Raw genomic sequence first — 26606 nt, 5'->3', positions numbered from 1 at the left:
TATGTGATAGGGTGGGGTAGGAGGCAAAGACAGACAATAAACAATAAAAAGTTTGATAAATGTGATAGAATGCATGGGGAGCTACTTTATATATATATATATATATATATATATATATATATATATATATATATATATATATATATATATATATATATAAAGTAAGGCCTCACTCACTGATTTGATTCAAGCTGAATCTTGAATGTCAAGGAGCTAGCTAGGCGATGATCTGGGGAAGAACAAATGCAAAGGCTGTAGGTAGGTTTTAGAGATAGAAAGGCGGCCAGTATAGTGGCATACACTGAAGCCAGGAGATCTGCTGAGGCATGATCATTTAGGATTTAGGGACTCTAGGCTAAGATAGGGCAGTTGGATTTTCTTTTAAGGGAACTGGAAAACAATTGGAGATTTTCAAACAAGAGAGTACAAGACTAAGCACCGCAAGATACAAGTACTAATCAAGCACCTTTGTGTCAAACTATCTTTTCAAAGACATTTGTAGAATGAACAGTCTTGGAAGATAGAGGTGGTTTCTCCCTCTGAAGCAAATGCATTTGTTTGCTGTCCAGTATGATAACCTGGGGAGAAGGACGGGTAGTCTTACTATCTCTTAAAAGAGACTACGTTCCCTGAGTTCATGATTTTTCTCCAGTAATACAAACCACTATGTATGCAGGTATTAAACCTGGTCCTTTTAACATTGCCTTGTGGGAATTTGGGCTTAGGAATCTACGAAACTTTCCTCTGGCTACTACTATTGCTGTAATAAACTGTTCTTTTTCGCTGACCCCACAATCCTGTTTTCTGCCAACATCCATAGAATGGTGGCAGGTGAACAAGGTAAGTGCTCCTGTTCTTCACAGTTCACGACATATATTAACATTTCATTATTGCTGAGCTACAAAATACCAGCTGCAATAGCAGATGCTTTAGTGTGCAGTCCCTGCAATCTGCAAAATGGATTCTGCATTCTCCATTCTGTCCCAGAATGGTTAAGAACCTGTTCACTATAATGAAAGTAGTGAGAGGCAGAGGGAAGGTTTGCTAGACAGCTATAATCCAAGTTTTCTCCATCATGTTGCTTTATATTATGGTAGTATATGTTAAATGTCAGCCACAAGACAACAGCAGCTATGAAAATCAATGTACATTAGGAAGGTAGGAAAAAGCTACATAAAAGAAAAGCAGTTTCAAAGAAAAGTGTGTATATCTGTGTGTGTGTGTGTGTGTGTGTGTGCATACGTGCATGCACCCAAGTGTGAGAGAGATGGTGTAGGGAGAGTAGATTGTGGAGGGGAAAGAGATAAGCAAAAATCCATAAATTAGAACTGTATTTCTTGCTTGAGGGAAGTGCATAAGAAGAACCTGTGACAGATAAAAACATATATCATGAAGTTTACTTATGAAAGTTATTAAAGTACACAATTTTCTGATGTGAATTTTGCACTTTAATGACTGGACGCATTTAATGAGAATATTTAAGAGACTACCATAATTGCCACACCTTTTTAGTATTCTATTGGGCAATAAAAAATCAAAATTACTTCCCAGGACCTATAAAAATAATGTTTATATTTCAAAATAAGGTCTGAAGTAGTTCTTAAACCTATTTTGTTTTTATGGAAAATGCACTATTGATTTTCATTTAAAAGCCTATCTCATTCGAAACATATCTTATTCTGACATTATAACTATTAGGAGAACAATTTTAACTGGAAAAATACCAACAGACAGCATAGAAATAGGTATTTAGTCTAAAACTAATATTCCAGTTCAAACAGTAATCTGGGATTTTCTTTTATTCTAAATGTTGAGAAGTAAAAGTAGCCTAAAACAGAAAAGCTGAATAGTTAGAGAACTACATTATTCCAGATACAATTTCCTCTGAGTTACTTTAATTCTAAATTCAAAGCCAGGAAGGAAAGTTAAGGGTGAGCTATACATAAAGATACTTAGCTATAAGACATTTATTTTTTTAATCATCTTATTCTTCACTTACGTAGTTTCCTATTTATTCAGTTGGCAAATGAATTGCACTGCCACCAACTACTATCGGGTATGCAATGTCAGAAGAAATTCTTTGAACAACTTTGCAGACACAGCCAGTCTACAGCAATGACCACAGAGGGTTTTAAAACTTCAGTCACATTTATGACTGTTCATTTGAAAGGCATAATCAATAATTATCTGAGTTCCCAAAGCTCATGTGCTTTTTATGGTGACAGTAGATTCCAGAATATCTATATAAAAATACATAGATATATGAATACAGATATGCATACAAAAATATATATAGATGTTAATAAATGTGTGTGTGTGTGTGTGTGTGTGTGTGTGTGTGTGTGTTCTGGAAGAAAATAAAAATACATGATCTCACAATTATTTCCTATCTATAATTTTTTTCTATATAACTAATGTAATAACAAGAATTTGCCACTAGTTAAAATATACAGTACAGCACTATACAACACATTTTCTCTCAGAGAAATCAAAATGACCCAACGCCAGTACGTTTAAATGAGTATGTGTATGTGTGTGTGTAAAATTTAGAACAGTCCAGCAGAGTGTAATCCTCCATAAACTGTGGTTATTATCATAAATGTTGAATTTTTTGAAAACTGCATCATCCTTATATAAACTTTTGTGACTTGCTTTTTTCATTCAACACTGTTTATAAGGCTTCATCCAGGTTTTTATGTACACACTGTACCTCATTTTCATGGCTTATAATATTAAATTGTGTTTTATTACTCTATCAGTGGGATTTGGGCTGTTTCCAATTTTTGGCTAGGATGAACAATACAGTTCCAAATATTTTTGAACATGTCTACCTGTGTTTATGTGTAACAGTGTTTTAATGGTAAGTCCCATCAGTTGGTTCTTAAATCTGTTTAGAAACTGGTGACAGCCACTCTTTAAGGGAAAGAGAACGGAATATTTTAGTAAGTAACACAAGCTGTAAGGATAAGTATTATTTGTTGAAGATTTTCTGTTCTAAAAATACACATATATGAGTGTTGGGACCCATTGTCAACAGTGTTTTTAAATGGTATGGTCAAAAGTTTGAAAACCACTGCCCTCCAGGATAGGAGTGAAGTTGATGAATAAAAAGAGAGGTTCACCTTCACTCTTCCTAGGTAACGTCAAACTGTTTCAAAGTGTTGGCGCCAACGGATGCCCCTAACCATCACTGTAGGATCACAGCATACTCACTAAGCTCTTACCAGGCAGGTATATAGTGGTACCCAATTGTTCTTCGAACTTGTGTTTCCTATTCTGTGAAATGCCATTCATATCATTTACCTGCTTTACCATTAGGGTGTCATTTTCACAATGATTTGTAGTTCTTTGAATATTCCAGTTATTAATCTTCTGTCAATTTTATGCTTTATAAATATATCCTGGATTGTAACTGTCATTGTATATTACTTATTTATGTTCTTTCAGTAAACACAAGGTCTTAAATTTTAGTAATCAAAAATCTTTTTCATATTTCATATCTTAAGATGTCCTTCCGTAATTCAAAGACAAAGACATTCTTCTGTATTTTCTTCTTAAAATTTTAATGATACTGTTCATACTTCAGCACCTACTTTATCTGGAATCAATATTTTTGAATGGTATGAGGTGGGAATCCAATTTACTTTTTTCATGTAGAAAATTTGTTGACCCATAGCCATTTTTGCTCCAAACGATGCATTAGAGCTGATGGTCCTGCTAGGTCTTATTTTCGGGGAAACACGGTAGCTTATCCTTTCCTCACTGATCTGCAAAGGCTCCACCTCTTCTGGATTTCAAGTGGCCATACACTTGTTGATGTTTTGGGGCTGTTTTAGTCCACTTGGTCAAGATATCCATGTTTGCATCAGTAACACCATCTTATTTTTTTTTTTAAGAAATCTTCACTATTTTGGGGCCTTTCCTCTGTCATCTATATCTCATAAAGAATGTACTCAAGGTTTTTGAAAAGGCCTATTAGGATTTTGAACAGAATTGCTCTGATTCTGTAGATTACTTTACAGAGAATTGATATCTTTACAATACTGAGTCTCTATTTATGAACGTGATATGGCTCGCTACTAACTTGGGTGTTTTTACAAGTCTTTTGAAAAAATTATAATTTTTTCCATTCAGGTCATAGTATTTTATGTTAGATTGATTCTCTGTATCTTCTCTATTACTCTTGTAAATGGTGCCTTTTAAAAAATTATGATTCCCAGTATTTTTTAACTAATAAACACTTTTTAATATTCCATTGACAAAATCCCTTATTTCCAATAATTTTCCTGTAGGTTTCTTTTTTGTATGATTTATAGATAGCCATAATGAATGGTTAGTTTCTTTGCTTTCGATTTTTATATTTTTCATTTCTTTCTTATCATACTGTACTAACTAGAAGTAATTCCCATTATTAGGTTAACAGTGTTCTCCTTTAGTTCCTAGTTCTCTACTGAGGGATAGAATGGTCAACTAGTTTGCTCAACAAGTTTGTTGTCTTGTTTTAAAACCTAAACAAGGGTTGAATTTTATCAAATATTTTTCTCAACCTATTGAAACTCTTAATGTGGTAAACTGTATTTATGAATATTCTAATATTAAACCACACTTTCATTTTAGGGATAAACTCAACTTAGACATGAACAATTTATCTTTTTAAACTTTGATCGTAATACATTGTTTTATACATTGTTAGTTTGGAATAATCATTTCATTAAAATATGGTAAAACTCAACTGCAAAACTTTCTGCGTCAAATATTTAGTTTGTTGGGAGATTCAAAATAAGTCACTAAATTAAAAATTAGTTATAGGCTCATTCAAACACTCTATTTCTTTCAATGTCAGTTTCAGGATATAATTTTTCCCTTAGGAATTTAGCTATTTCATCAACCTTTCTAATTCTTGCTTACAAATTTTTATAGTATGCTCTTCTCTGTTTCCTGTCTTCTGTATCTGTCATTATAGTCTTTGTTATATTCTTGATAGTATTTATTTTATCTTGATTAATCTTTTCAGAAGTTTATCTAATTAACTTATCTTTTCAAAATAACCACATTCTGGCTTTAAAAAATTCTCTCAATTTTTTCCCCTTTATATCCATCCTCTTTTCTCTAGGATTATGTAATTACTGTTAAATTTCCAAAGTCAGATGCTTACCTTAATTTTCAGTCTGATTTTTTAATATTAGCACTTAGGATATAAGTTTCTTTACACCACTATTACTATACCCCACAAATTCTGCTGTGGAATATTTTCGATATTGTGCAGGTCTAAATTTTTTCTATGATTTCTTCCTTGACACACAAGTTATTTAATATGTTTTCAAATTTTTCAAAATAGGGGCTTTAATTTCATCCTTTTAGAAAATTTTATCTCTAACTTCATGTTATTGTGGTCAATGAATGAAGCTGAAACTGAGAAATTCATCAAGATGTCTTTCATGGTTTCTAGCATAAGATTAATTTGACAAAAGTTCCATTTGTGATTGAAAAGAATGCGTATTCTTTAATTGCTGAGTGGGTTCCATATGTTAATCAAATCAAGTCTGTTAACTGAATTGCTGATAACTCCTATGTCTTTAATAATATTTTTCTGCTTGACTTACTAAGTTAGAGAACTTTGTTTAAGTTTCTTACTATACAATGCTAAATCTATCACTTTATTTCTAGAATTTATCAATTTTTATATGTTTATTTTGGTGCCATGTTATTATGTACATACAAATTTTAGAATTGTATTTTTCTGGTGAACTAAGCTTTTTATCATCATGAATATTCCCGTCTTAAGTCTATTTTATCTGTTATTAACATAGTTTCCCTCTTTCTTTTGATTAATATTTGCCTTGTATTTCATTAACTGTTGTTACTGTTGCCCAATAGTTAAGCTCTGCCTCCCTTTTACTACAAAACAAGCTACACATTGTTTTATTGTATACTTTATTTCTTTACATTTAATTTCATGGTGGGTATACCTTCTTGATTCTCAAACCTTTGTTTTGGAGAAAAAAAAATTGCTCTTTCTTTAAATATATCTTTCAGAGTAGGGGTCAGCAAACTACAGTCCTTGGTGGGTCAATCTGTTTATGTAAATAGAGTATTATAGGAAATAGCCACACCCACTTATTTACATACTGCCTTTGGCTGCTTTGGCACTGCTACAGCACAGCTGAGTAATTGCAACAGAGATTCTATGGTCTGCAAACCTTAAATTTTTACTGTCTGGCCCCTTAAAGAGTTTGTCAATCTCTGCTTTAGAAGATCTTTTAACAGAGGGAGGTTTGTGGAAAACATTCTCATTGTCTGTTTATTCACAAATAGTTTAACTTTGCCCTTTTCTATAAAGAGCTTTTGCTAAATACCCCAAATTGAAAGAAGTTATCTATTTTATTTTCTCAGCATTTGAAGACATCTCACTTTCTTCTGGCTTCCATTTTTTTTGCTGATGAGAAATCACTTGTGTCTCATTGTTGCCTTGGTGGTCATATCTTTTCTCTTTGACTGCTTTTAAGACGTTGTCTTCAGTGTTCTACAGTTTCTCTACAATATTTTTTCAAGGGAACTACATTTTATTTATCTGGGTTAGCATAGGCTATACTTCTTATTTTGCAGGTTCTTGACCTGGAAAATTCTCAGTCATCAGTTTGAATATTATCTTTCGTTCATTCTTTTGAGTTTATCCTTCTGAAAACTTTTATCATACAAGTAGTAGGCCTTCTCATCCTGTCCTCCATGTTTCTTAAAAAGTTTTACGCTTCTAATTATATTGTCTCCCTGGGCTACGTTCTGGATAATTTCTTAAAATGTTGTGCTATTCACCATTTCTTTCTTCAGCTAAGTATAATCTATTGGATATTTATTTAATTTCAACCACCATGCTTCCATTTCCTTACGTTCTATTTGGTTCTTTTTCAAAGTGCTTGGTCATCTTTGGTAGTCTCTTGCTCCTTTCTCTTTCTTTAATCTCATCTGTTATTTGCTTAAACATTTCACATACTGTTATTCCATATCTGGAATCTTGTGGTTTAGAGTTATTATTTTGTTTTGATTTTTGTCCTGAACATTTTGTCACACAACCTCTTGTTTCTTTGTGTGTTCGTTGATTGGGGTTAGTGCTGTTATTTAATTAAACTTAATTTGTGAGAATCTTGAGGACTTCAATTGTAATTGCCTCCTGCACAGAACTTTGAATTTGCTTCTGTAAATAATTGAGCATCATTTCTAACCTGGATAAGCTTAGTTTCCTTTGGTCCTGAGCTTGTCTTATTCAGTGTACTCACCCTGATCTTGGTCTTGGCATCCAAGGGCAAACCTGGCTTTTCCCTTTGTGTTCTTACCTTATCATGCCAGTTTCAGCTTTGTTCTATTCTCTTTAACCCTTTTACCCTTGGAGATCTCCCTTTCTTACAAGACAGCCATGTTTTAAAATAGCTTGTTGTATTGTGGTGAGATGGATTTTTAAGAGTCCCTATTACCATTATTGTAATAAGCAAAGTCCTCAAAAGTGTGTTCTTGTAGAAAGTTGACCAATAAATATATAGATCTTTATTTCTTAAATATTTTTGTACAATGTGGCAGTTCCTCTGCACTATATATATTTTTTCTGGGTATCTAACGTGTGTGTTTTAGAATCCAGAGGTAAAGAGTTTAACATTGGACAGCCAGTTCTAGGCAAGCACTCAAAAAGGTTTGTTGAACTGACAATCAAGAATGTCTTCAAAAATACAATAAGTGATATTTCACTACTTTCAGAAAAAAAATTTTAATCTATATGAATTTACCACTGCATATTAGAAAGACAGTATAATGGTTAGGAGGAGGAAAGCTGAAGTCATGTTACCATTGTTTGAATCTTCACCTGGCACTAAATAGCTGTGTGACTTGTGTCTCAGTTTCCTCTTCCATACAATGGGCAAAATAGTACCTACTTTATGGGGATATTGTGAGAATTAAATGAATTAATACATGTAAATGGCTTACAGAAGTGCCCACACATAGTAATCCCTATATAAATGTTAGCAAGTTTTAATATTTTAATTATTACATTACTAATTTATAACATTTTCATTATTACTATATCATTAATCAACTGCCTTGAACATACAATTATTTATTTATCCAGCAACAAAGCAAGGAAGACCTACTTTCTAGCACATGTTAATTATACATGCGTCTATTTTATTGGAGAAGTGCCAATTTTCATAGTTCCTATGAGAATATAAATGTTTTCCATTGCAAGATCTTGGACGATTGTGCATTGAGTTCACAAGAGTACTGTTAAAGCATGCATCCAATACAGCTGGATTGTTTGGAAGGGAAGCTATAGAAGTGAATTTAATATGGCAGGCAAGATGTACTCTAGCTATTTATCTCTACAGATTTACTTTACATGTATATATAAAAACATTGCTTTTAATACTTCTAAATCTAATATGCTTTATAAAATTTTATTCTAGAAAAGAATTGGTTTAGTTTCCTGTGTTTTCATCCCAAATTATTGCTTGCACTTTAAATTAGATATTCCTGATAAAGTAACTTAAAGCATTGCCCAATGATACAATTAATAGTTGTTTTATTTTCTCAAAAAGTTTAAAATTAAAAAAAATTAGAATGCATATTGCTCCTTCTCCCCAAAAGCTTATGAAATACTCTATATTCCAAATATGATTACTTGAAGAATACATTAATCTTATTTTGTTATGGCGTTATAATAAAATACAAAAACGAGTGTAAAATACAAGTAGACTTCCACAGATACTGATTTTTTTTAATCATACTTCAACCCTACTGCTGAGTTTTAGCCTATTTAAACAGATTCATCTATCCTTCTCAACACTGTTCAACACGTGATAAAATTCTGTATATTTTTGTAACTTAGATAACTAGTGGAGATTTTATTCTATGGAAAATAATGTTGAAAAGCTTATAAATGTCTCCTTGTTCAGAGTTATATTGCTTTCAACATTAATGGATATTTAATGTTGGAAGCAATATAACTCTGGATATTTAAGACCGGGATCTCTTTAGTACACTTTTCACTAAACTCAAAACTTTTTTTTTCTTACCTAAGTATTCAATTTTAGTCTCAAGTCTCTAAAATAAGATTAGACAAACTGAGTTTAAAGCCACATGCTTTCCAGAGGATGGGTGTTATATACTTTGAAAACACAGGCTAATTTCCTCAAAGTAAACGACCACATAGGACTCCAACACATTCTCACTAAATGCTTTGCTAGGAGTATTTAACCTTGAGAAGAGGCTCTATTCAACCACACTAAAGGACTGCTTTCTAGAATTTCCTGATGACATTTTAAGGAAGAAACAGAAAATATTTTTAAAAACCTTAAAAATGCATTCCTGTACTCCTATACATATTCCTATACTTGTATATGAAAATATTTTTCAAAATAATTTAAATAATTAATAGTCACAAAAGTCTTTAAGAATATTTTTTAAAAGTGATCTACTTGTCAGTTTTCCATCAAAATTATTTCTTTTGTAACTAATAAAAGTTCCCTCCACATGCAAAAAATAAACAATGGATTATAACTACATCATAGAAAACACGTTTTTTTCTTAGAAACCGATATTTGCAATAATTAAAAGGTAGATGCTTTAGAAAAAAATCTAGATGATAAAAATTAAACAAATTAATTTTTCTGGTATTGCCAAATTCAATAAAAAAGGTCATCAATGAGAATAGGTAGGCATGAGATACTATACACTGGCACAAACAATTCATCATCTTCACATTCAACACAAGGTGTTATTAAACTTTTTATGATCGTGAAACTTATGAAAATGGGACACCATCCTTTGAGAATGTCCCAAAGGATGTGCAGGTGCTAATGATTAAACTTTCAGATTCAAGTTGCTCTTTATTGTAAAGTCAGTCTCAGATGAAACAACAAATTACTTATTAGCCCATCAGGGACTTACTGACCCTTCATCACTATGCTATGAGTTTGTTTGTTTGTAATTCCTCCACTTTGTAAAGTTCTCAAATAAATGAGATATTTCAATCCATTCAATGACTTCTTTAATAGATCAAGTATGAAATGTTCATAATTAAGGTTTTCCCAAAGTTGACTTCGATTGTCCATTAAATGTGTTCCTTCCCTTGTTTTCTGAAGTGATAAATTATTTTTACCTCCCGATTGTGAAGTTAAATAAAGGCAGAGGTAGGCACAAGAAGGCAGCCATGAAGAATAGGGCTTTAAGGTAGGTATGGTGACAGGGCAGCATTTTTTTTTTAAGTTACTGCTCAACACCTCTTCAAGGAAAATATCTAACTGAAACCCCACAATATTCCATGTGAACCTGGTAATGTTTAAAACAAAACATTAAAAAGTAGGTTTAAACCACTATTGTTTTCTCATTCACAATGAGCAAGACGAGTATATTTGATACGCATAGAATATGCCACCTTAATCATTTTTGTTTGTGTAATACTAGTTTAGTATTACAATTTCAATTACATAGATTAATATACTTATGATTATGCATTAGTTATTTAGTTGGTTTCTTTACCCACCATTTCAATCACTTGTTGTTCTCGTTATTGTATTAGAATAATCCACTCTTTACCTTTTGCTATATTATTTCAGTGAACAAACATAATACTTAGAGTGTAAAAGGGAAATACAAATTACCAGTCATTTAATCATACAGAACCTGTCAGTCAAATGCATTTATTATCCCTCTGAGCAATGTATAGTCAGAATAAATCTTATCAGTAAAGAGAAAAATTAAACCAATTAGCCTAGGTGTGTTTTTATTGTGAACAGCCTAAAGAATAAAGATTAGAAGAACCTAGTTGAATTAATTTTCAAGGTTGCAAGCCCAAAATATTCAGCACCCAGAATTGATCTAATTCCTTAAATAAACAGATACCAAGGATAAGAAAACAAGATCCTATGGTTAGAATATTAATTTGTTCTTGGTTTAGTGCTTTACACCTCCAAGTATGGCTTCAGAATAACGGTGCCAAGGAAGACAATTTTCAAGTTGTAAACTCACTAAAATAAGCAAGGATAGAAGAAACGTCCTATAATAATTACATATGTTGACTCAACATCCAACCACAGGACTTTTACATGATTTTATTTTCTCTGCTAACATGCATTGAGTCAAGGGCACACAGAACATGCTTCATGACTTGGAGTTCCTGTTAGTCATCTAGTTGGTCTACATGGTAGTCATCAGAAATGACATTTACAGTTGATAAGCATCAAATTTGTATATTTAAATGATTTGGCAAAATGAGTTTTGTTCTGGCTGTCCTTTATGGGTGTGTGTGTGTATGTGTGTGTATGAGAGAGAGAGAGAGAGAGAGAGAGAGAGAGAGAGAGAGAGAGAGAGAGAGAGAGAGAGAGAGAAAGAGAGAGAGAGGTAGATATATATATATATAGATATATATAGATATATAGATATATAGATATATATAGATATAGATATACAGATATATGGTAAAAATACACTCTCATTGGATGAATTCATTTTTGTTTGGCAAATCACTATTTAGTCTGAGTATTTAGTAAAAGAATAAATTGTATTTGATCGACACATGCAGGACGATTAAATGAGTTATAATGGATTTTACATTTGTTCAGTACACAGTGTTATTTCAATGATATGAACTAAAAATCAACTTAAAGTCTGCAAATAGCATGAATGACAAATCTTTAACTTGATGAAACATAACTCTAACAAATTTGCAGAAATAAAGACAGAACTATCGATGAAAAATAGGTAGCTCTTTAGTTCAAAGTATTCTATATGGAAACGTAAAATAAAAAAGGGATGAAACACTTAAAATATTACTCCTGTTATAATGAGATGGGAAAGGTGACAATTACCATGTTGCTAATTCTTTGTAGATGAGGGTATACGTGCATTATGTCATTTGATCTTCAAAACGTAACATCCCTAAGAAACACATGCTGTTATTAACAGGAAGCAGAGGCTCAGTAAGGTAAGTAACTCGCCCACAGTCCTACCACCCAGGGTGTTCTGACGCCAGAGTGGACACACTCAGTCATGCTGTCTCCCCAATAATTATGTAGACAGCAAAACATCACCATTAACAACAAACAAAGAGGATGAGGCTTCTTGTAGGCAGAATTCATAAATCACTTAAGATTTGAAGAAATAGGAATCCGTTCTCTTGGTCATCACACAAAATTCAGATGGGAGGCATGTATGTAGGAAACCAAATTTAGGGTGGAACGGACTGGACTTTATGGACTAGAACATAACAACTGCAAAGTTCTGCACTTTTATATATCTAAACCTAGGGGACAAAAAAGAAAAAACATACAAGGCTCCCACTTGGGTGCGTGCAACAGTAATTCCTTTTACAACAGTGATTGCTTTCAGTTGCCCTTGAAATACTAACCCTAAAATGGGGTGCCCAAATATGCAGGGTCTTAGAAACTATAAATGAAGATGTCTCCTGGTCTTTTCAGTACTTCAAAACCCTGACAGAAAGTTTCATGTTCTCAGAAGAAAAACTACATGAACCAAAAAGCCTGACTTCTTTAAGTATAATCACATCAATTCTTTGTAGGACTATATGAAATTACAAACTCAGAGGGTCTACATAGAAGTTACGTAATCTAATTAAAATGGAAAAAATGAGAATCTTAATAAGTCTAATTTGATAGAAAAATTGTTTTCAAACATATTATCTAAAGGGGAGAAATAACAAGAATCCTAATAGATGAAAGTATTCAGAAATGTTGCTCTAAGATTAGATAGTGAAGCAAAATAAATAAGGTGTCAGAGGAAATTTGCTTAAGGAGTTAAGAGCGCTGCTGCACTGTGCTAATAATTCTGGTTAAAGAAAGAGAATAGCACAAGAACTTGCAGTGATAAAAAAGGAAAGCCTCATCGGATAAGACATGAGAAGAAACCATGTAATTCAGGCCTAAGTAAGTAAAAGCAGTTTGAGCAAAATCCTATAATATGAATGTGAATGGGAAGGGGGACCAGAACATACACTATGCTTCAAAGCCATGTGAGCAACGAAAGACACAAAAATTATATTTATACTCAAAGGACAAACATGAACACACTACCGCTCTTGGATAAGATAAAGTAAGACAGGGATTTCTAAGAAGATCCAGCAAAAATTCCATAGTGAGCTCAATTCAACCTAAAAGCATGGTATCTCTATTAATAGCAGGTATACTGGTAATAACTAAAACCAGTCACGACTGGAAAACGATGATTATTGTTTTGCAACACTGTACAACTAAAAGCATGGATTTCATTCGGTAAAGCTTGACGGCTGGTCGGTCATCAGGTTACTCAGCCTATCGCGTGAGTTCAAATATTTCCACCTACTACCTCCAATTTGAACTTTATGCTTCACGTGAATCCTACAGGAAATAAAAATCTATTATAGAAAGGTGCTGACTCTCTACTGTAACCTTCACCCCTGCCATTAATAGGCCTCTAATTTTAAAAGAGAACCGTGTATGCTTTGAAATAAAAGTAGACCAGCAAACACTCTTCTATCATGAATCCATCAATGTAAATAGAAGGTTATTATATCCAGGGGTGAGGAAATAATGTCTCGTGCCTATTCCCTCTCGTAAGTTATCAAAACAACCCTTTTGAAAATTACATTTTGACTTTTATTACAAACACTCTGAGCAGCAGTGTACTGGAAATGTTAAAAAAAGAGAAAAAAAAAGTCCAGGTTTCAGAGTCAGGCAGGCCTCCGTGCAAACTCTAGCCCCTACCAATTCTGCAGGGCCTCTGCAAAGGCACCGAGGTTACCTGCCCGCAGCCCGCCTCGCTGGTAACACTCTATCTCATAACAGCGTGAAGGCCAAGTGAGATACATGCAAAGCACGTGAGAGGTCAAGAAGCAACCAACCAGTGGCAGCTGTTTTTAGTTTTGTCCTGTTATAGATGGTAGTAAAAATAAAGCTCAGTAAAAGTATAGTGTAAACTTACCCCTATTTCTTGGAAGTTGATCAATAGTTCTAGATAGAAACCATTCCCAAGGAGCATACTACTTATATTAAGTAGATTGTTAACACAATAACTGCAAAAAACCAATTCCCAGGTGACAGTCCACAACTAGAAAAGGGGTGAGTTAACCTGCCATCACAAGGATTACAGCTCTTCCCATAGGAAGCGACGCGATCATAAAACTTACCCCTTTGGTCTATATGGCTTGAGGCAGCAGACTGAACAGATATTCCTCCTTTAGGTATCACAAAAAGGCTGAGAGAGCAGGGAGGAGGGAGGGAGAGAGAGAGAAAGGGGGAGGGAGAAAGAGGGAGGAGGGAGAAAGAGTGAGAGAGAGGGAGAACATTTTGTACGTATCGATACAAATTAGTTGCGAGATCCTAGTACCTAACAGTTGTGAAATCCTGTGAGAGACTGTGTGAATTAGTCAGAAGTATAGTAAAGGGCTTTGAATAATAGTGAGCCAGTCATTAACTGCTTAAGTTTAAAATCTGGGGTAATCCTAAAACAAGCATTTTTGGATCACTTATTCATCATCTGAATTACTTTAAAAATAAAACTGACCACATTCTTTTTTGGGGGTGGAGGGTGTGGGGGTGTGCGTGAGTAGGTTTCTAGTTAGCCCTGTTAGTCTATTAGACATAACTGTTATGTTTAATAGAAGTTGACAGAGTTCCGACATACACAGCACAGACTCTGGAGCCAGACTCCTGGGGTTAGCATCTCAGCTCTGTCACTTGCCAGCTATGTAACAACGGGCAAGTTATGATCTCCCTAAGCCTCAGTGTCCTCGGCTGTAAAATGGGAATAATAACAGTGCACATATAACATCTTATTGTTGTTAAGCATTAAATGAACGAGTGTAGCACTTGGCACGTAGTTGGTACTATGTGTTAACTATTAAATCATGTCAATCCTTGTAGATGGGAACATCCGTTACTCAGTAAATTTATGTATTTATTATATGCCATGAATTACACTAGAGCCACAAAGGTAAACAGATAGACACAGGTCTTACTAGAAGAAATGAAGTCCGAGCAGAGATCAGATGGATGAGTACGATAATTTAGCCAGGCAAACATGGAGGGAGTGCTCCAGGCATATGGAACAGCACGGAGAGTGGCTTGAACTTGAGAAAAAACATTCCATGGAAAATGGCGAGTGGAAGACAAGTGTGGTAGAGTGAGGACAGTGATTCCAGCTCCTTACATGGAATACAAAATGGACCTCCACTTTGTGGCGAATTTTGCTCATTCATGCACAGGAGTATACCCAAATGCCACTGGACTGAGTAACAATGTAAACATATTTTAACAGTATTGTCCTAAAAAGAAATATATATATATATATATTTTTTTTTTTTTTCTTTTTTTGTTTATTATATTAATGTGCTTTCCAGAAAAGACCTTCGACACATTAAGTCCCACATCTACTGCTAACATTTTCCTACTGGCTCAGGGAAGTTAACGTGGTTTCCAAAGCTGAACAGTGCGGAATTAAATAGCAACCTAAGAGATTAGAAGACTGACAAAACAAGACATTTATTCATCAAATAATTTCTGTCACTGTAGTATTTTTAAAGATACAGTGTCTAATATTCAAGCTATATAACCACATTTACCAGAAAGAACAGAACAATAAAATGTGTGCAAAATTGCACTCCCTTCCAGTCTTTTTTGGGCTTATTTTTATCTTAAAGAAAATTTCCTCTCCAAATTTAGATATATATTTTTTTATATTTAGCTGTAATGGTTTTAATTTAGTACTGTGTGTGCGGGTGTGTGTATATGTGTGTGTTAGCAGCCAGCTACTTCTAGGACCCATGAGTATTCTCACTCCATTACCTCCCTTTTTGAACCCTTCTCCATTCAAACACTTTCTCCCTCTGATCACCACTTAATAACAGAAATGCCAATTTACCCCCAGAACACTCCAAATCCTTTAATCCTACCAGATTTCAGGAAGATTTGGAATTCGACTTGGATTCAAATCCCAATTCGACCACTTACAAACAATATGTACATGGTCTCCTCAGGAAATGCTGTTTCTCATTTGTAAAATGCAACACAGGCTGTAGAAAATGGGAGGCAGTGTGACATAGCATTTAAGAGCACAGGCTCTAGAGGAAGACCGCATGGGTTCAAATTCTAGTCTCACCATTTTTACCTATGTAACATTGAGCTAGATATGTTCCATCAATATGCCCCAGTTTTCATTTGCCACAAAGAGATGGTAACAGTAAAAATATGTAGAATTATTAAGAAGATTAAAAACAGAAAATACTTAATAAACAATGGGTATTATTTCATTATGCATTTTATACTTTTATGCATAACTGTGTCTGGGGTCCCCAAGACCACCCTCAAGTTTGATAATTTGTTGGAAGGACTTAAATAACTCAGAAAACATGTTTACTCACTGTTAGTTTACTACAGCAAAAGGATGAAGATTAAAATTGTAATTCTTCTTCCCCTGTGGAGTTTGATTATTCCAGCAATGACATGTGACAACATATACGAAGTGATGCCAACCAGGACAGCTTGCCCAAGTCTGGTGTCAAGAGGTTTTGTTGGGGAGGTCAGGCTTGCAGGCAAGAACCTCCCACATGAATGATCTTGGCTATTCAGTCTCCAGCCAGACAGAGGAGGAGCTGACACAGTGTGGCACAGGGCCCCAGGTGAACAAACACAGGTATTTACCATAAGTCACATTTTTAGCATAAACTATCTAGCTTGCCCCTAGGTCCCAAGTATACAAAGACACCCTTATCAGGCAGTATATTCCAAAGCCTTACAGGTGATCGCCCAGGAGCCAGTCCAAGGCCAGTACCCCAGCTTGCTGAGTTAACTCTTTACTGCAAAATAATTATTTTGGCACATTAATAGCCATGTGCCAAAAGTGATAATACTTAACACATACTATCTCCTTTAGTATTTAGGCTCTCTTATGAGAAAGGAATTGACATCCCTTTGGCTCATGAAGGTTATATAGTGTTCACAGTCACATAACTAGTGTGGAATCCAACTTAGCTCTTTCAGACTGCAAAGCTTTTGCTACTTCCACTAAGCCGTGTTGCCTCATAAAACATTATAAAAATTAAAATATAATAATACATTCCACACACAGGCACATAATAAATATATTTAATAATCAAAATTCATTTCTGGTATGGAAACATAATTTAAAGAATGACTTTGAATTTGTGGAGGAAATAAACTGAATTTGTGCATTTGTGAGCAAAATGTGTATTTATTGTAGACTAGTTTTCCTTTAAAATATTACCTTTTTATTAAAAGGTTATCTAATCATAACTAAGTGATTACAACCAAGTCCAATAAATTCAGCAATAAAGTCCTGAGATTAAAAAAGAAAGAAAGAAAAGAAAAGAAAAAGAATAACTCTAAATTCAACCTTTTATTCCTTTACACTTCAAAAACTTTATAATCCCCCCAAACAACTGCTGAAATACAGAAATGACTTACCCATCTACTAAGAATAACATAGGTTTTCATCATAGAAATGTATCACCCGTTTCCTAGGGAGGCAACAATGCTTTCTCACTTTAATATGTGTGTGGTTTTTTTCCCCCATCTAATCAGCTAATATTTTTCAAAAGATCTTTTTAATGCCTAAATGAAAGGATTCCACATCAAATACCTGACCTCCCTATTAAAGTACGTAAAGGAAACCGTAGGAATGTAAAATCCATTCAAAGGCAGATCGCAGGTAGCTTATTGTGCAATGCATTAAGAAAAGAAAAGGAAAGAAAGCTTCATAAGAGCTACACAGAATTTGGTAAAATTATACCCCAAAATACAAGTTGATCTTATGTATAAAGAAAGAAATTCGTAGCCTAAAACTTATTACAGAAGTGCTCTGTAATCAGCCAGGAGGGAGTCTTTATGAAAAACTTTAGAATCTGTCATTTTTTCAATCAAAATTTCTGATTACAGCTTAATGTTCCAAAGGCCAAAAAGAGTACAAACCACACATTTTTCAATAGATTTAAAATCTGAAATTTTGAAAGCTAACTTTCAATCATAAAAGGTAGGTTCTACTTCAGGCAACAGGAGTGGAATGACGTAATGGAGTGAAAGTAACACCAGATGAGATAGTATGGATACAGATACTTTTAAAAACAATTATATTAAAAATTTTAACATACCATGAATGTGGTTCTGAAGTTATTCAAGTCTGTCAAAAACTCTTCCACAGACACCTTCTTCACATCAAGGGCGTAGTACGCCATTATGCTGTGGTACAGCTTTTCCAGGTTTTCATGTAACTTGGAAAGTTTCTCATATTGTTCCTTTGCACTGATAACAAAGCTGTATATTATAGTTAAGGGATTCTAAAATTTAAAAAAACAATGCTTTAGGAAAAACAACAAACACCAAACCCTGTAAGTCCAGTGTTTCAATTGTTAGCTATTAGTACATAACTCTGAAATGCCAAAATTCCCTCTAAAAGTAATTCTTACGATTCAGTCTATACTGTACAGTGATGAAATCACAAACTCAACTTGTAATTAACTCTGGCAAAATTATCACAGAAGTTAAACATTCATATATTTAATATTTCTCTTTTACAATTGAATACAAGGAAAATTTTCTTCCAATTTTCCTATCTGTATTATTCAGATCATGGAATACGATTTAAAACTACAGTTCAGTGGTTGCAATTGAGTACATTTGATGATACTGAAATCACTAACATAGGCATTAAAGCGGTTGTTTTGGATAACCTGGGGTCCATGTCTATCTTCTACACTGGGCAGCACCACACCTGTGGGCAGATGCTTTCATCTATGTGCCACAATTTCCTCACCTGTAAAATGGGAATAATATCACCGATCTTGTAGAGCTGTTGTGAGAACTAAATGACCTAATACTTGCAAAGTTATTAGAAAAATGAATGGCATTTAATAGTACCTATAAGTAGTTGGTATTATTATTGCCCACTTAAACATTTTAAGCTTTATTTTAGGTTCCAAACGCAATCAAAACTAAGTACATCAAAACTAAGTACATTAAAAACTTCTAACTCATATATTATATAAGTAAATTCATGTTTTAACTTCTTTGGAAAACTGGTATCTAGTTTCTCCTATGCATTATCTGACTTAAAATAATAATCTCTCTCTCTCTCTCTCTCTCTCTCTCTCTCTCTCTCTCTCTCTCTCTCTCTCACACACACACACACACACACACACACGTTTTCTTCTCATTTATAACAACTTAGTTCAGGTACATACAGACTGAGAAAACTGACTTAATGTGAATGTGCTAGTGGCATTAGAACACATTTTTTAAACAAACCATAGAATTCCCTGGTGGTGTGACAAATTGCTGATGCAGTCAGATATAAAATCACCACACCACATTCTGAAAAGATGACTCCTTAAGAGCATCGATCACAATTGTCTATGGCTCGTTTAAATTGGGACATTTAAAGAAATGGAACATAACAGAATTAAACTTACTGATGTCATCTTATCATCTCTGACTGACCCAAAGGATAAACAGACATTAGCACACCACTTTTCTTAAAAACTCAGCAACAAAATAACTACATTCAGACCAAGAGAAAGAAACCAAAAATGGAACGTTTACATCTACAAAAAAAAACTTTTCCACAATGTCAAAAAGATATGGTTCCTCTATTCAGAGGGTTTCCCAGTATAGGATAAAATAAGGAAACTGATCCAGGTCCTTCATTTTAAGGGGGGGAAAAAAGACCAAAGATGAAACAGGCAACACTGCTGCAAGACAAATGGTGTATCCAAGGGGCTTAGAAGAATTCTGATAATTAGAACTCAACCTCCCTAAAAGGAACAGAGGTATCTCAGCCAATCACAAGTCACCTGTACCCATGTCTACAGTCAATCCACAGGTTACCTATTCCCTTCTCTGCCCATGTTTCTTCATACTATTTTCTGCTTAGTTTTACATACCCAGGGTGCCAAAACAATGTATACACATTTTAAGAAAGGGAAAAAAATGTATTAAAATTGTAATATTTGCTATATACCAGTAACAGAAGATGAATACAAGTCATGTGTATACATTGTTTTGGCACCTTCTGTATACAGTCATTTAGAAGAAAGAATAGACTAGTATGTATGGAGTCTGGATTCTAATGCAAGAACTGAAAGTTTTTTAATGTCCTTAAGAAAATCTATCGATCTTTTTTGTGGCTCAGTTTATATTCAACTGAATAGCAAAATGCCTCCTTACACTTTCTAGACTCTAGATTATAAGAGCAACAGAGATTAATGTTATTATATGTGGTATCATTGTTTAATTCTTAGATGAAGAAAAGATTTTGCATAAATAGTCAAATCACAAAGTCACAAGAAATCATAACAATGTAGTCACACATGACAGGTATTATGAAATACCCATATTCATGAAATCTTGTAAGTGAATTTATATAAATAAAAACATTTGAAATGCATTCAGAAACTATCACGAAATGGAACATAGGGTGATTCATTTGGACTGTGACATAATCATTCCTTCATTTACCTAGCAAGTTTAGAAATCAACATTGGTTTATCTATCCAATCTATAAACTCCCGCCTAAAATTATTTATGTCCCAGATAGAGACTATATCCACACAGGTTATTTATATATCCTTAACTCCTGTCTAAAAGAGAAATTGTTTTCTGCCTTTGCATGTCTAAACGTAGTAGTTAAGGCTTCATTCAATTCTTCTTACATGAACCCCTCTGATCTAATCTCTAGACCTACGAGTGATCTTTTTTTCCCCACTGACTACATATAGCATTTGTAGTCTATTGTACTCTTCTGGAATGACGCTGTGAGTTTTCCCCTTCTAGTCCAACTCCATAGTAGTGCTCTGTTCTGACCCCATTTCTGGGGGATGGTCACCTCTGCTCGTCAGCCCCTTCTCTACAGGCGGTGCTCCACCTTCATAGCTGTATCAAGTTTAATCATGTACAATTATATTGGTGCCAATTACTTAGTTTACTCTAGTGTCATCATTCTTAAGCTTTGGCAGGGAGGGTAACAGTCCCCCTCAAAAGTCTAATGAAAGTCATGGAACGCTCTATTCATAAAATTGCACGTGTATGTGCACGCACGCGCACACACACACACACACAAACACACACACACAATTTGGATGTAATATGAAGAGCTAACAGATGCCCTGAATAGTAGTTATCTTGGACAATAGGTTATACTAGTTTGGTGGGTATTTCTAATTATATTATTCTACAGCTACTGCTTTTCTGCCCCATTACTGCTTTAAGGCTTTGAACTTTAGCAACAGATACTACACAAATCCTCACAATTTTATTCTAATACCTGGGAATACGCCTGTTCTCAAGAATCAATTTGGTAAATAGGACAAAATAAAGCTGTAAGTATTATCCAATAACCTTTTTTTGGATTTTCAGGTAGGAATCAAAAGTTAATGGAACACCAGAAATATGCCTGGGCTTACTTAATAAAAATAATACAACTCTATTAAGAGATGTGATGGGAAGAAGACCAAGGAAGAGCCAAAACCATGGGAATTACATGGTGTTATTCTAACAGTTGGAGAGCTTTATAAATTAATTTTCCTATAATTATCTATGAAACAATTTGTTCCCCCCCAAAATGAAGCGGAGAGTTGAATAACTGGAATTACCCACAAGAATGGTAAAACTGTGATTAAACTAAGACACTTTTAGAAATAGCCAAATTCTCAGAAGTTTAAAATGATTGTCTGATACAATGGAATACAATGGAATACAGTTACATTAACGAGGCACTCTATGTCATCCCTGAGGGGCCACTCATTAAGGGATGGTAAAACATTTAGACAAAAAAATCATCACCATCACCCAAAAGGAAAAACAAACACAGGTGTTCTTGTGCCAACTGTTGAACTGCAGATAAAAGTAATGCTCGTCTAAGTAGCAGGAAGGCTTTGTTGTTTCTCCAGCATAAAGTCCTATGTATGTACAGAGTTTAAAGACATAGGTGAGCTACTCAACAAAATAAACATTTGATAAAATTCATTATAAAAATATTGATATTTTTCCAATTACCTGATGTTTTATGAAATCTATTTTCTATTCCTTTACCAGGACTCAGGCCAAATTTTTGTGAATTTTTATCTGTAATCCTCCCATTTGAAAAGTGTATTGACAACCAGATGCGTGTGCACAGGCGCTGAGCCACAAACAGTGTTGGCTAACCACGTAGCAAGAGGAAGACGTGGGATTCAACTCCTAGTCAGCAAGTACTGCTCCCTCCCAAACCACCCGGCACGAGCATTGTCTCCATTTATTCTTATGCTTTGCCCTCATTATTATACTTCCCCTACCACATACATCTACTACGTCCCTTAACACATCTGAGAGGGATCAGCTTCAATGAGCCTTACACGTCTGATACCTTTTATAGATCTTCTTAAGTACCCAGGATCCAGCCAGTCAGCCGGCCAATCTATAAGTATTCACTGAACTCCACTGCATGCCCCTCTTCCAGGCAGGAGGGAAGACAGTAGCAGTTAACAAGGTAATCAAAGATCCTGTTTGTATGAAACAAACATTCTAGAATGTGGTGACAGATAAAGAAGTTAATGAATGAGATATTCCAACAGTGATGATGAAGGAAATGACATTTTGTGATGTTACACAGAGTGACAGAGGCTAATTTATGTTGGGTAGCCAGGCAAGTCTGGCTAAGAAGAAGGTGACATTGACAGAAACAACTGAGGCATGATTGTAAAACAGCAGTGACACCAAGTTCTGTAACAACCTTAGTGAGTGTAATGAGACTTTAGAGAAGGAAAAGATCAATATAAATTTGAAGATTCATAAAGGATGGGGTGCAGGATATTTTAACCCACATCTTAAAAGATTGTTAAGAATCGGTTAATGGAAGATGGGCAGGAGAGAAAAAAAAAGGAAGGAGGGAGACTAATTCAATATAATAAAAATCTGCTCTTACAAATCACCCAATTACCCAACTTCTCACTCTTGCAAATGGATCATGTATTATTATACAAGTTTATATTTCATCCATTCCACTCTTCCATTTTACTTCCTAACCATAGTTCAATTAAATAAAAATGCATTGAGTTCCTTTACCTGAAAAATGCTATACTTTATGCGGTGTGGAATATAGATAAAATGTAAGTCTTTCTCTCAAGGAATTTATATTGAGATGTCTTAGCATCTATATTGTAATTTCAGAAGAGACTAAAACATTGCTATAGTGGAACAACAAAAAAGAAAGTGCAAAAACAAAGCAGGATTGTAATGAAGAAATTTAAGGACTATAACATAGAAAAGAGTCAAGTAACTTGTTACACGAATTGTGATAAATACAAAAATATATAAATGGCTAGCAAGATGATTTTCTCTAAGAATCTTGGGGGGGATGAGAAGAAAATTGAAAGATTAAGGTTTGTGCAAGGAGAATCTCAGGAGCAATGCTCTAGGACTTCCCACCCCCCCTTAAAATAAGAGATATTCCAGAATTTAAAGGTCAAAAGAAAGGAACAATCACTGCATGACACAAATTCTGGCATTTTCTTAATTTTATCACTAAAAACAATTTAATAAGTATGTATGAACACCTCACACATAATAGTTTGTATGTAACAATATTAGTGACCTCGCCTTGAATTTGTGTTATGCATTTTTCAAGCAAATATTTACCATGGAACTATTCAACACTAATTATATTTCTGACCAGGCTTAGGAATTAGAAACTAACATAATAATTACTAAAAGTCAACGTGATATGTATGAAATAATTGTACATGCCTTTTAAAGGATGGGTTAAATTCACATTTTTTATATTAAGAAGTGAATGTAAAGAAAGAGGGGGTACGGAAAAATAAAAATACAATATACTATAATTGAATGCTATTAGTGACATTTCATATAATAACAAAATCATATCATAATTTAAGACAATTTGATTAACATATTATTGAATAGTTCACTAAATTATGATCATTTACACTAAATATCTCCTTGTAAAACTATATCTTAACATCTTGGATATAACACATAGCCTTTCAGAATTGGAAATATTTGAGATAAATATTTCATGCTTCAACTAATAAGCATGAAAACTTAAAATTCTGAGCATTAATAACCCACACTTTAGCTGAATACATTTTTATTCATTGTGCATTTTGGTTTCCAAATTTTTCTACTTTCTAAGATCTAAGAAGCTCACAATTTGCCATTTTAATAAGATCTGTATAAATGCATTTAATATTCAAGATCTGACTTGTTGTCAGTCCTAATTAAAGTAAACAAAGTTTTGCAATGAGTGATATAATTACTTTGAAACTAATATATCTAAGAGGAAAAGCAATCTAATCTCTGCAAAGAATATTTATGATCATCAGCTTTGTCAATAGCAAAGTGCACCAACTGTTCATATATCTGACTTCCAAGAGATACATGAATGCTAATCAGTTCATTAGAGGCTGCTAGGTTGTGATATTTAGCGACAGGATGTAGTAGCTTTCATGCCCATGGAGTATAATTGTACTCAGAGTGAAAAATTGTTCTCAACAAAGCATCATCTTTCCTGTTTCTGATTTCCTGCTAGTTGCTTTTTATGAGATGCATACCTTTTAAGAAGCCAACATCACTCAGCTTCTTGTGTCATATGAATACAAGTATTGATAGGTCCCGAGATCGTCTGCTGAGCAGGACTCAACTCTAAGCTCAGGGATTTATCTGACATTGTATGTTCCAGAGACCTGCCCGTCATAATTAGTACACTCACAATGTATTACCAGAAACTGTATGCAAGCAAAATCTTTTCTAAACTGCTTTCTATATAGGGAACAATAACAATACGTCAGTTAACAGTACTTAATGATTAAAATAGACTGTTACATATGAATATTTTAACATGATAAAATGATTGAGGAAAAAAGCTAAGAATGGTAAAACTACTAAAACTCTGCAATAACAAATCTAGTTTTAAAAAGCATACTTTGCCAAATGAGAAGGTACTGCAAAATATATTTTTGATGAACAAATATAGACTTTATCCTTAGTTTAAAAAAAAAAAAAAATCCATCTCCACTGCCGTGATAATGGCGCCATGCCTCATAAAAGAAGAAACTAGATGAGGAGGAAAGACACGAAAGGAAACAAACACATTAGCCTGAATTGATTGTTGCTGGAGTGCATTTTTATGATGTTTCCCAAAAGATAAAGTAAAGAAAGCTAAAATTGAACTAATTCACAATTAAGCTGAAAGATTATACAATAAAATCTATGACAAGTCAAATAATAATTTTGTGATTTGGCAAATCTCAGGGGAGAAGCGATAGAAACAGGAAAAGTAGTTATTTTATTTCAAGTAACTCAGTTTAAAATATTAGGAGTGTCTATTTATAAGAGCTCATTTTAAAAGTGGGTTATCCTTTCACATACAATTCTGAAGTCCACATGGGATTTTAATAATGCAGAATAGTAATACTTTATTATAACACAAAGATATCAGTCTCTAATTTCACAGAATGGTTTGCAAAGCAACTCAACATTAGTTTCAGGAAATAAAGTTTATTACTTCAATTACTCATTAGGGATTAAGCCACAAAGTTAGTGAAACCAAAGATAATTGAAATTCAAAAGAAACCTTAAATTAAGCAGGACACAAGCCTCATGCTATTAATTTTGTATATATCTATACCTAGACATATACAAAATTGTATATATTTGAGATTTTATATATATGTAATTTTATATATATATAATTTTATTTATATATATATGAGATAAAGATTTTACCTTAAACTGTGCATACATTTTTTTTGGCACCCTCTGTATATATAAAATATATATACACACACACACACACATATATGTCTCAATTCTATTTTGGATTTAGAGAATACCTGCACAAGAAGTGATTGTTACAAACTCAATTTTGATGATGGAACTATGTAGCATTTCCAAAGAAAATAAAGTTTCTGGAGAATGAATTAATTGTTAATATATACCAACCCTTGAAATTAAGCTTACTCTTCACACCAATTTACAAAGTCTTTATCTGCTTTCTGAAACATTTCACTTGATCTTAGCCAAAAGGCCGAGAAGCGATGAAACATTTCAAAACACCTAAGTCACATCATGATGTTGAACTCAAACTTTCTCAAATTGAGTTTTCATGTTTTTCCAATTTACCACTAACATCAGAAGGAAACAGGGCATTTGGAAGGAAAAAAATGAGTGAAAAATATCATCCAAGTTGATATAAAGGAAAAAAATTGAACACAATAAAATACATTTCTGTATTATTGATAGATAAGCACGTTGATAAATTTCCCTGCAAGATGGCAGAGGTTAAACCTATAATTTGGTACTATAGAATGATCTCTGGTTATGCAAGTGTACTTGAAACATCAAATAATTTGCAATTCTAGTTGACGAGTAACTTAAGTTACTTAGATATCAAAAGGATATGGACATCTTTGTCACGAACTTATCATGCAAGTCCTCAGGAGGGGGAAAGGTTTCCAAATTTTTCTCAAGCTGTTGAAGCTGCCTTCCCATCTGCTTCAAATTCTTTTCCAGCGTTTCTACAGAGACTAAAAGAGAGTATATTAAATGCCTTGAAAGGACAAAATT

At 33.8% G+C, this 26606-nt stretch overlaps 1 protein-coding gene across 2 annotated transcripts in view; it reads right to left on the bottom strand.

Annotated features, from left to right (window-relative positions):
• DIAPH3 (diaphanous related formin 3) overlaps positions 1-26606 on the bottom strand; it is a 437995-nt gene that overhangs the window by 133403 nt on the left and 277986 nt on the right. For both annotated transcript variants that reach the window (XM_088792987.1, XM_088792988.1), the window contains 2 exons: positions 26443-26566; positions 18143-18308 (listed from right to left, as the gene is read on the bottom strand). In XM_088792987.1, the coding sequence (XP_088649113.1) occupies positions 18143-18308; positions 26443-26566 (290 nt within the window). The remainder of the gene's footprint in view (positions 1-18142; positions 18309-26442; positions 26567-26606) is intronic.

This window comes from Rhinolophus sinicus, chromosome 16 (genome assembly GCF_057876585.1).
Source record: "Rhinolophus sinicus isolate RSI-liver-muscle chromosome 16, RSI-T2T, whole genome shotgun sequence".
Taxonomy (NCBI): domain Eukaryota; kingdom Metazoa; phylum Chordata; class Mammalia; order Chiroptera; family Rhinolophidae; genus Rhinolophus; species Rhinolophus sinicus.
This window is presented reverse-complemented; position numbering and strand designations above follow the sequence as displayed.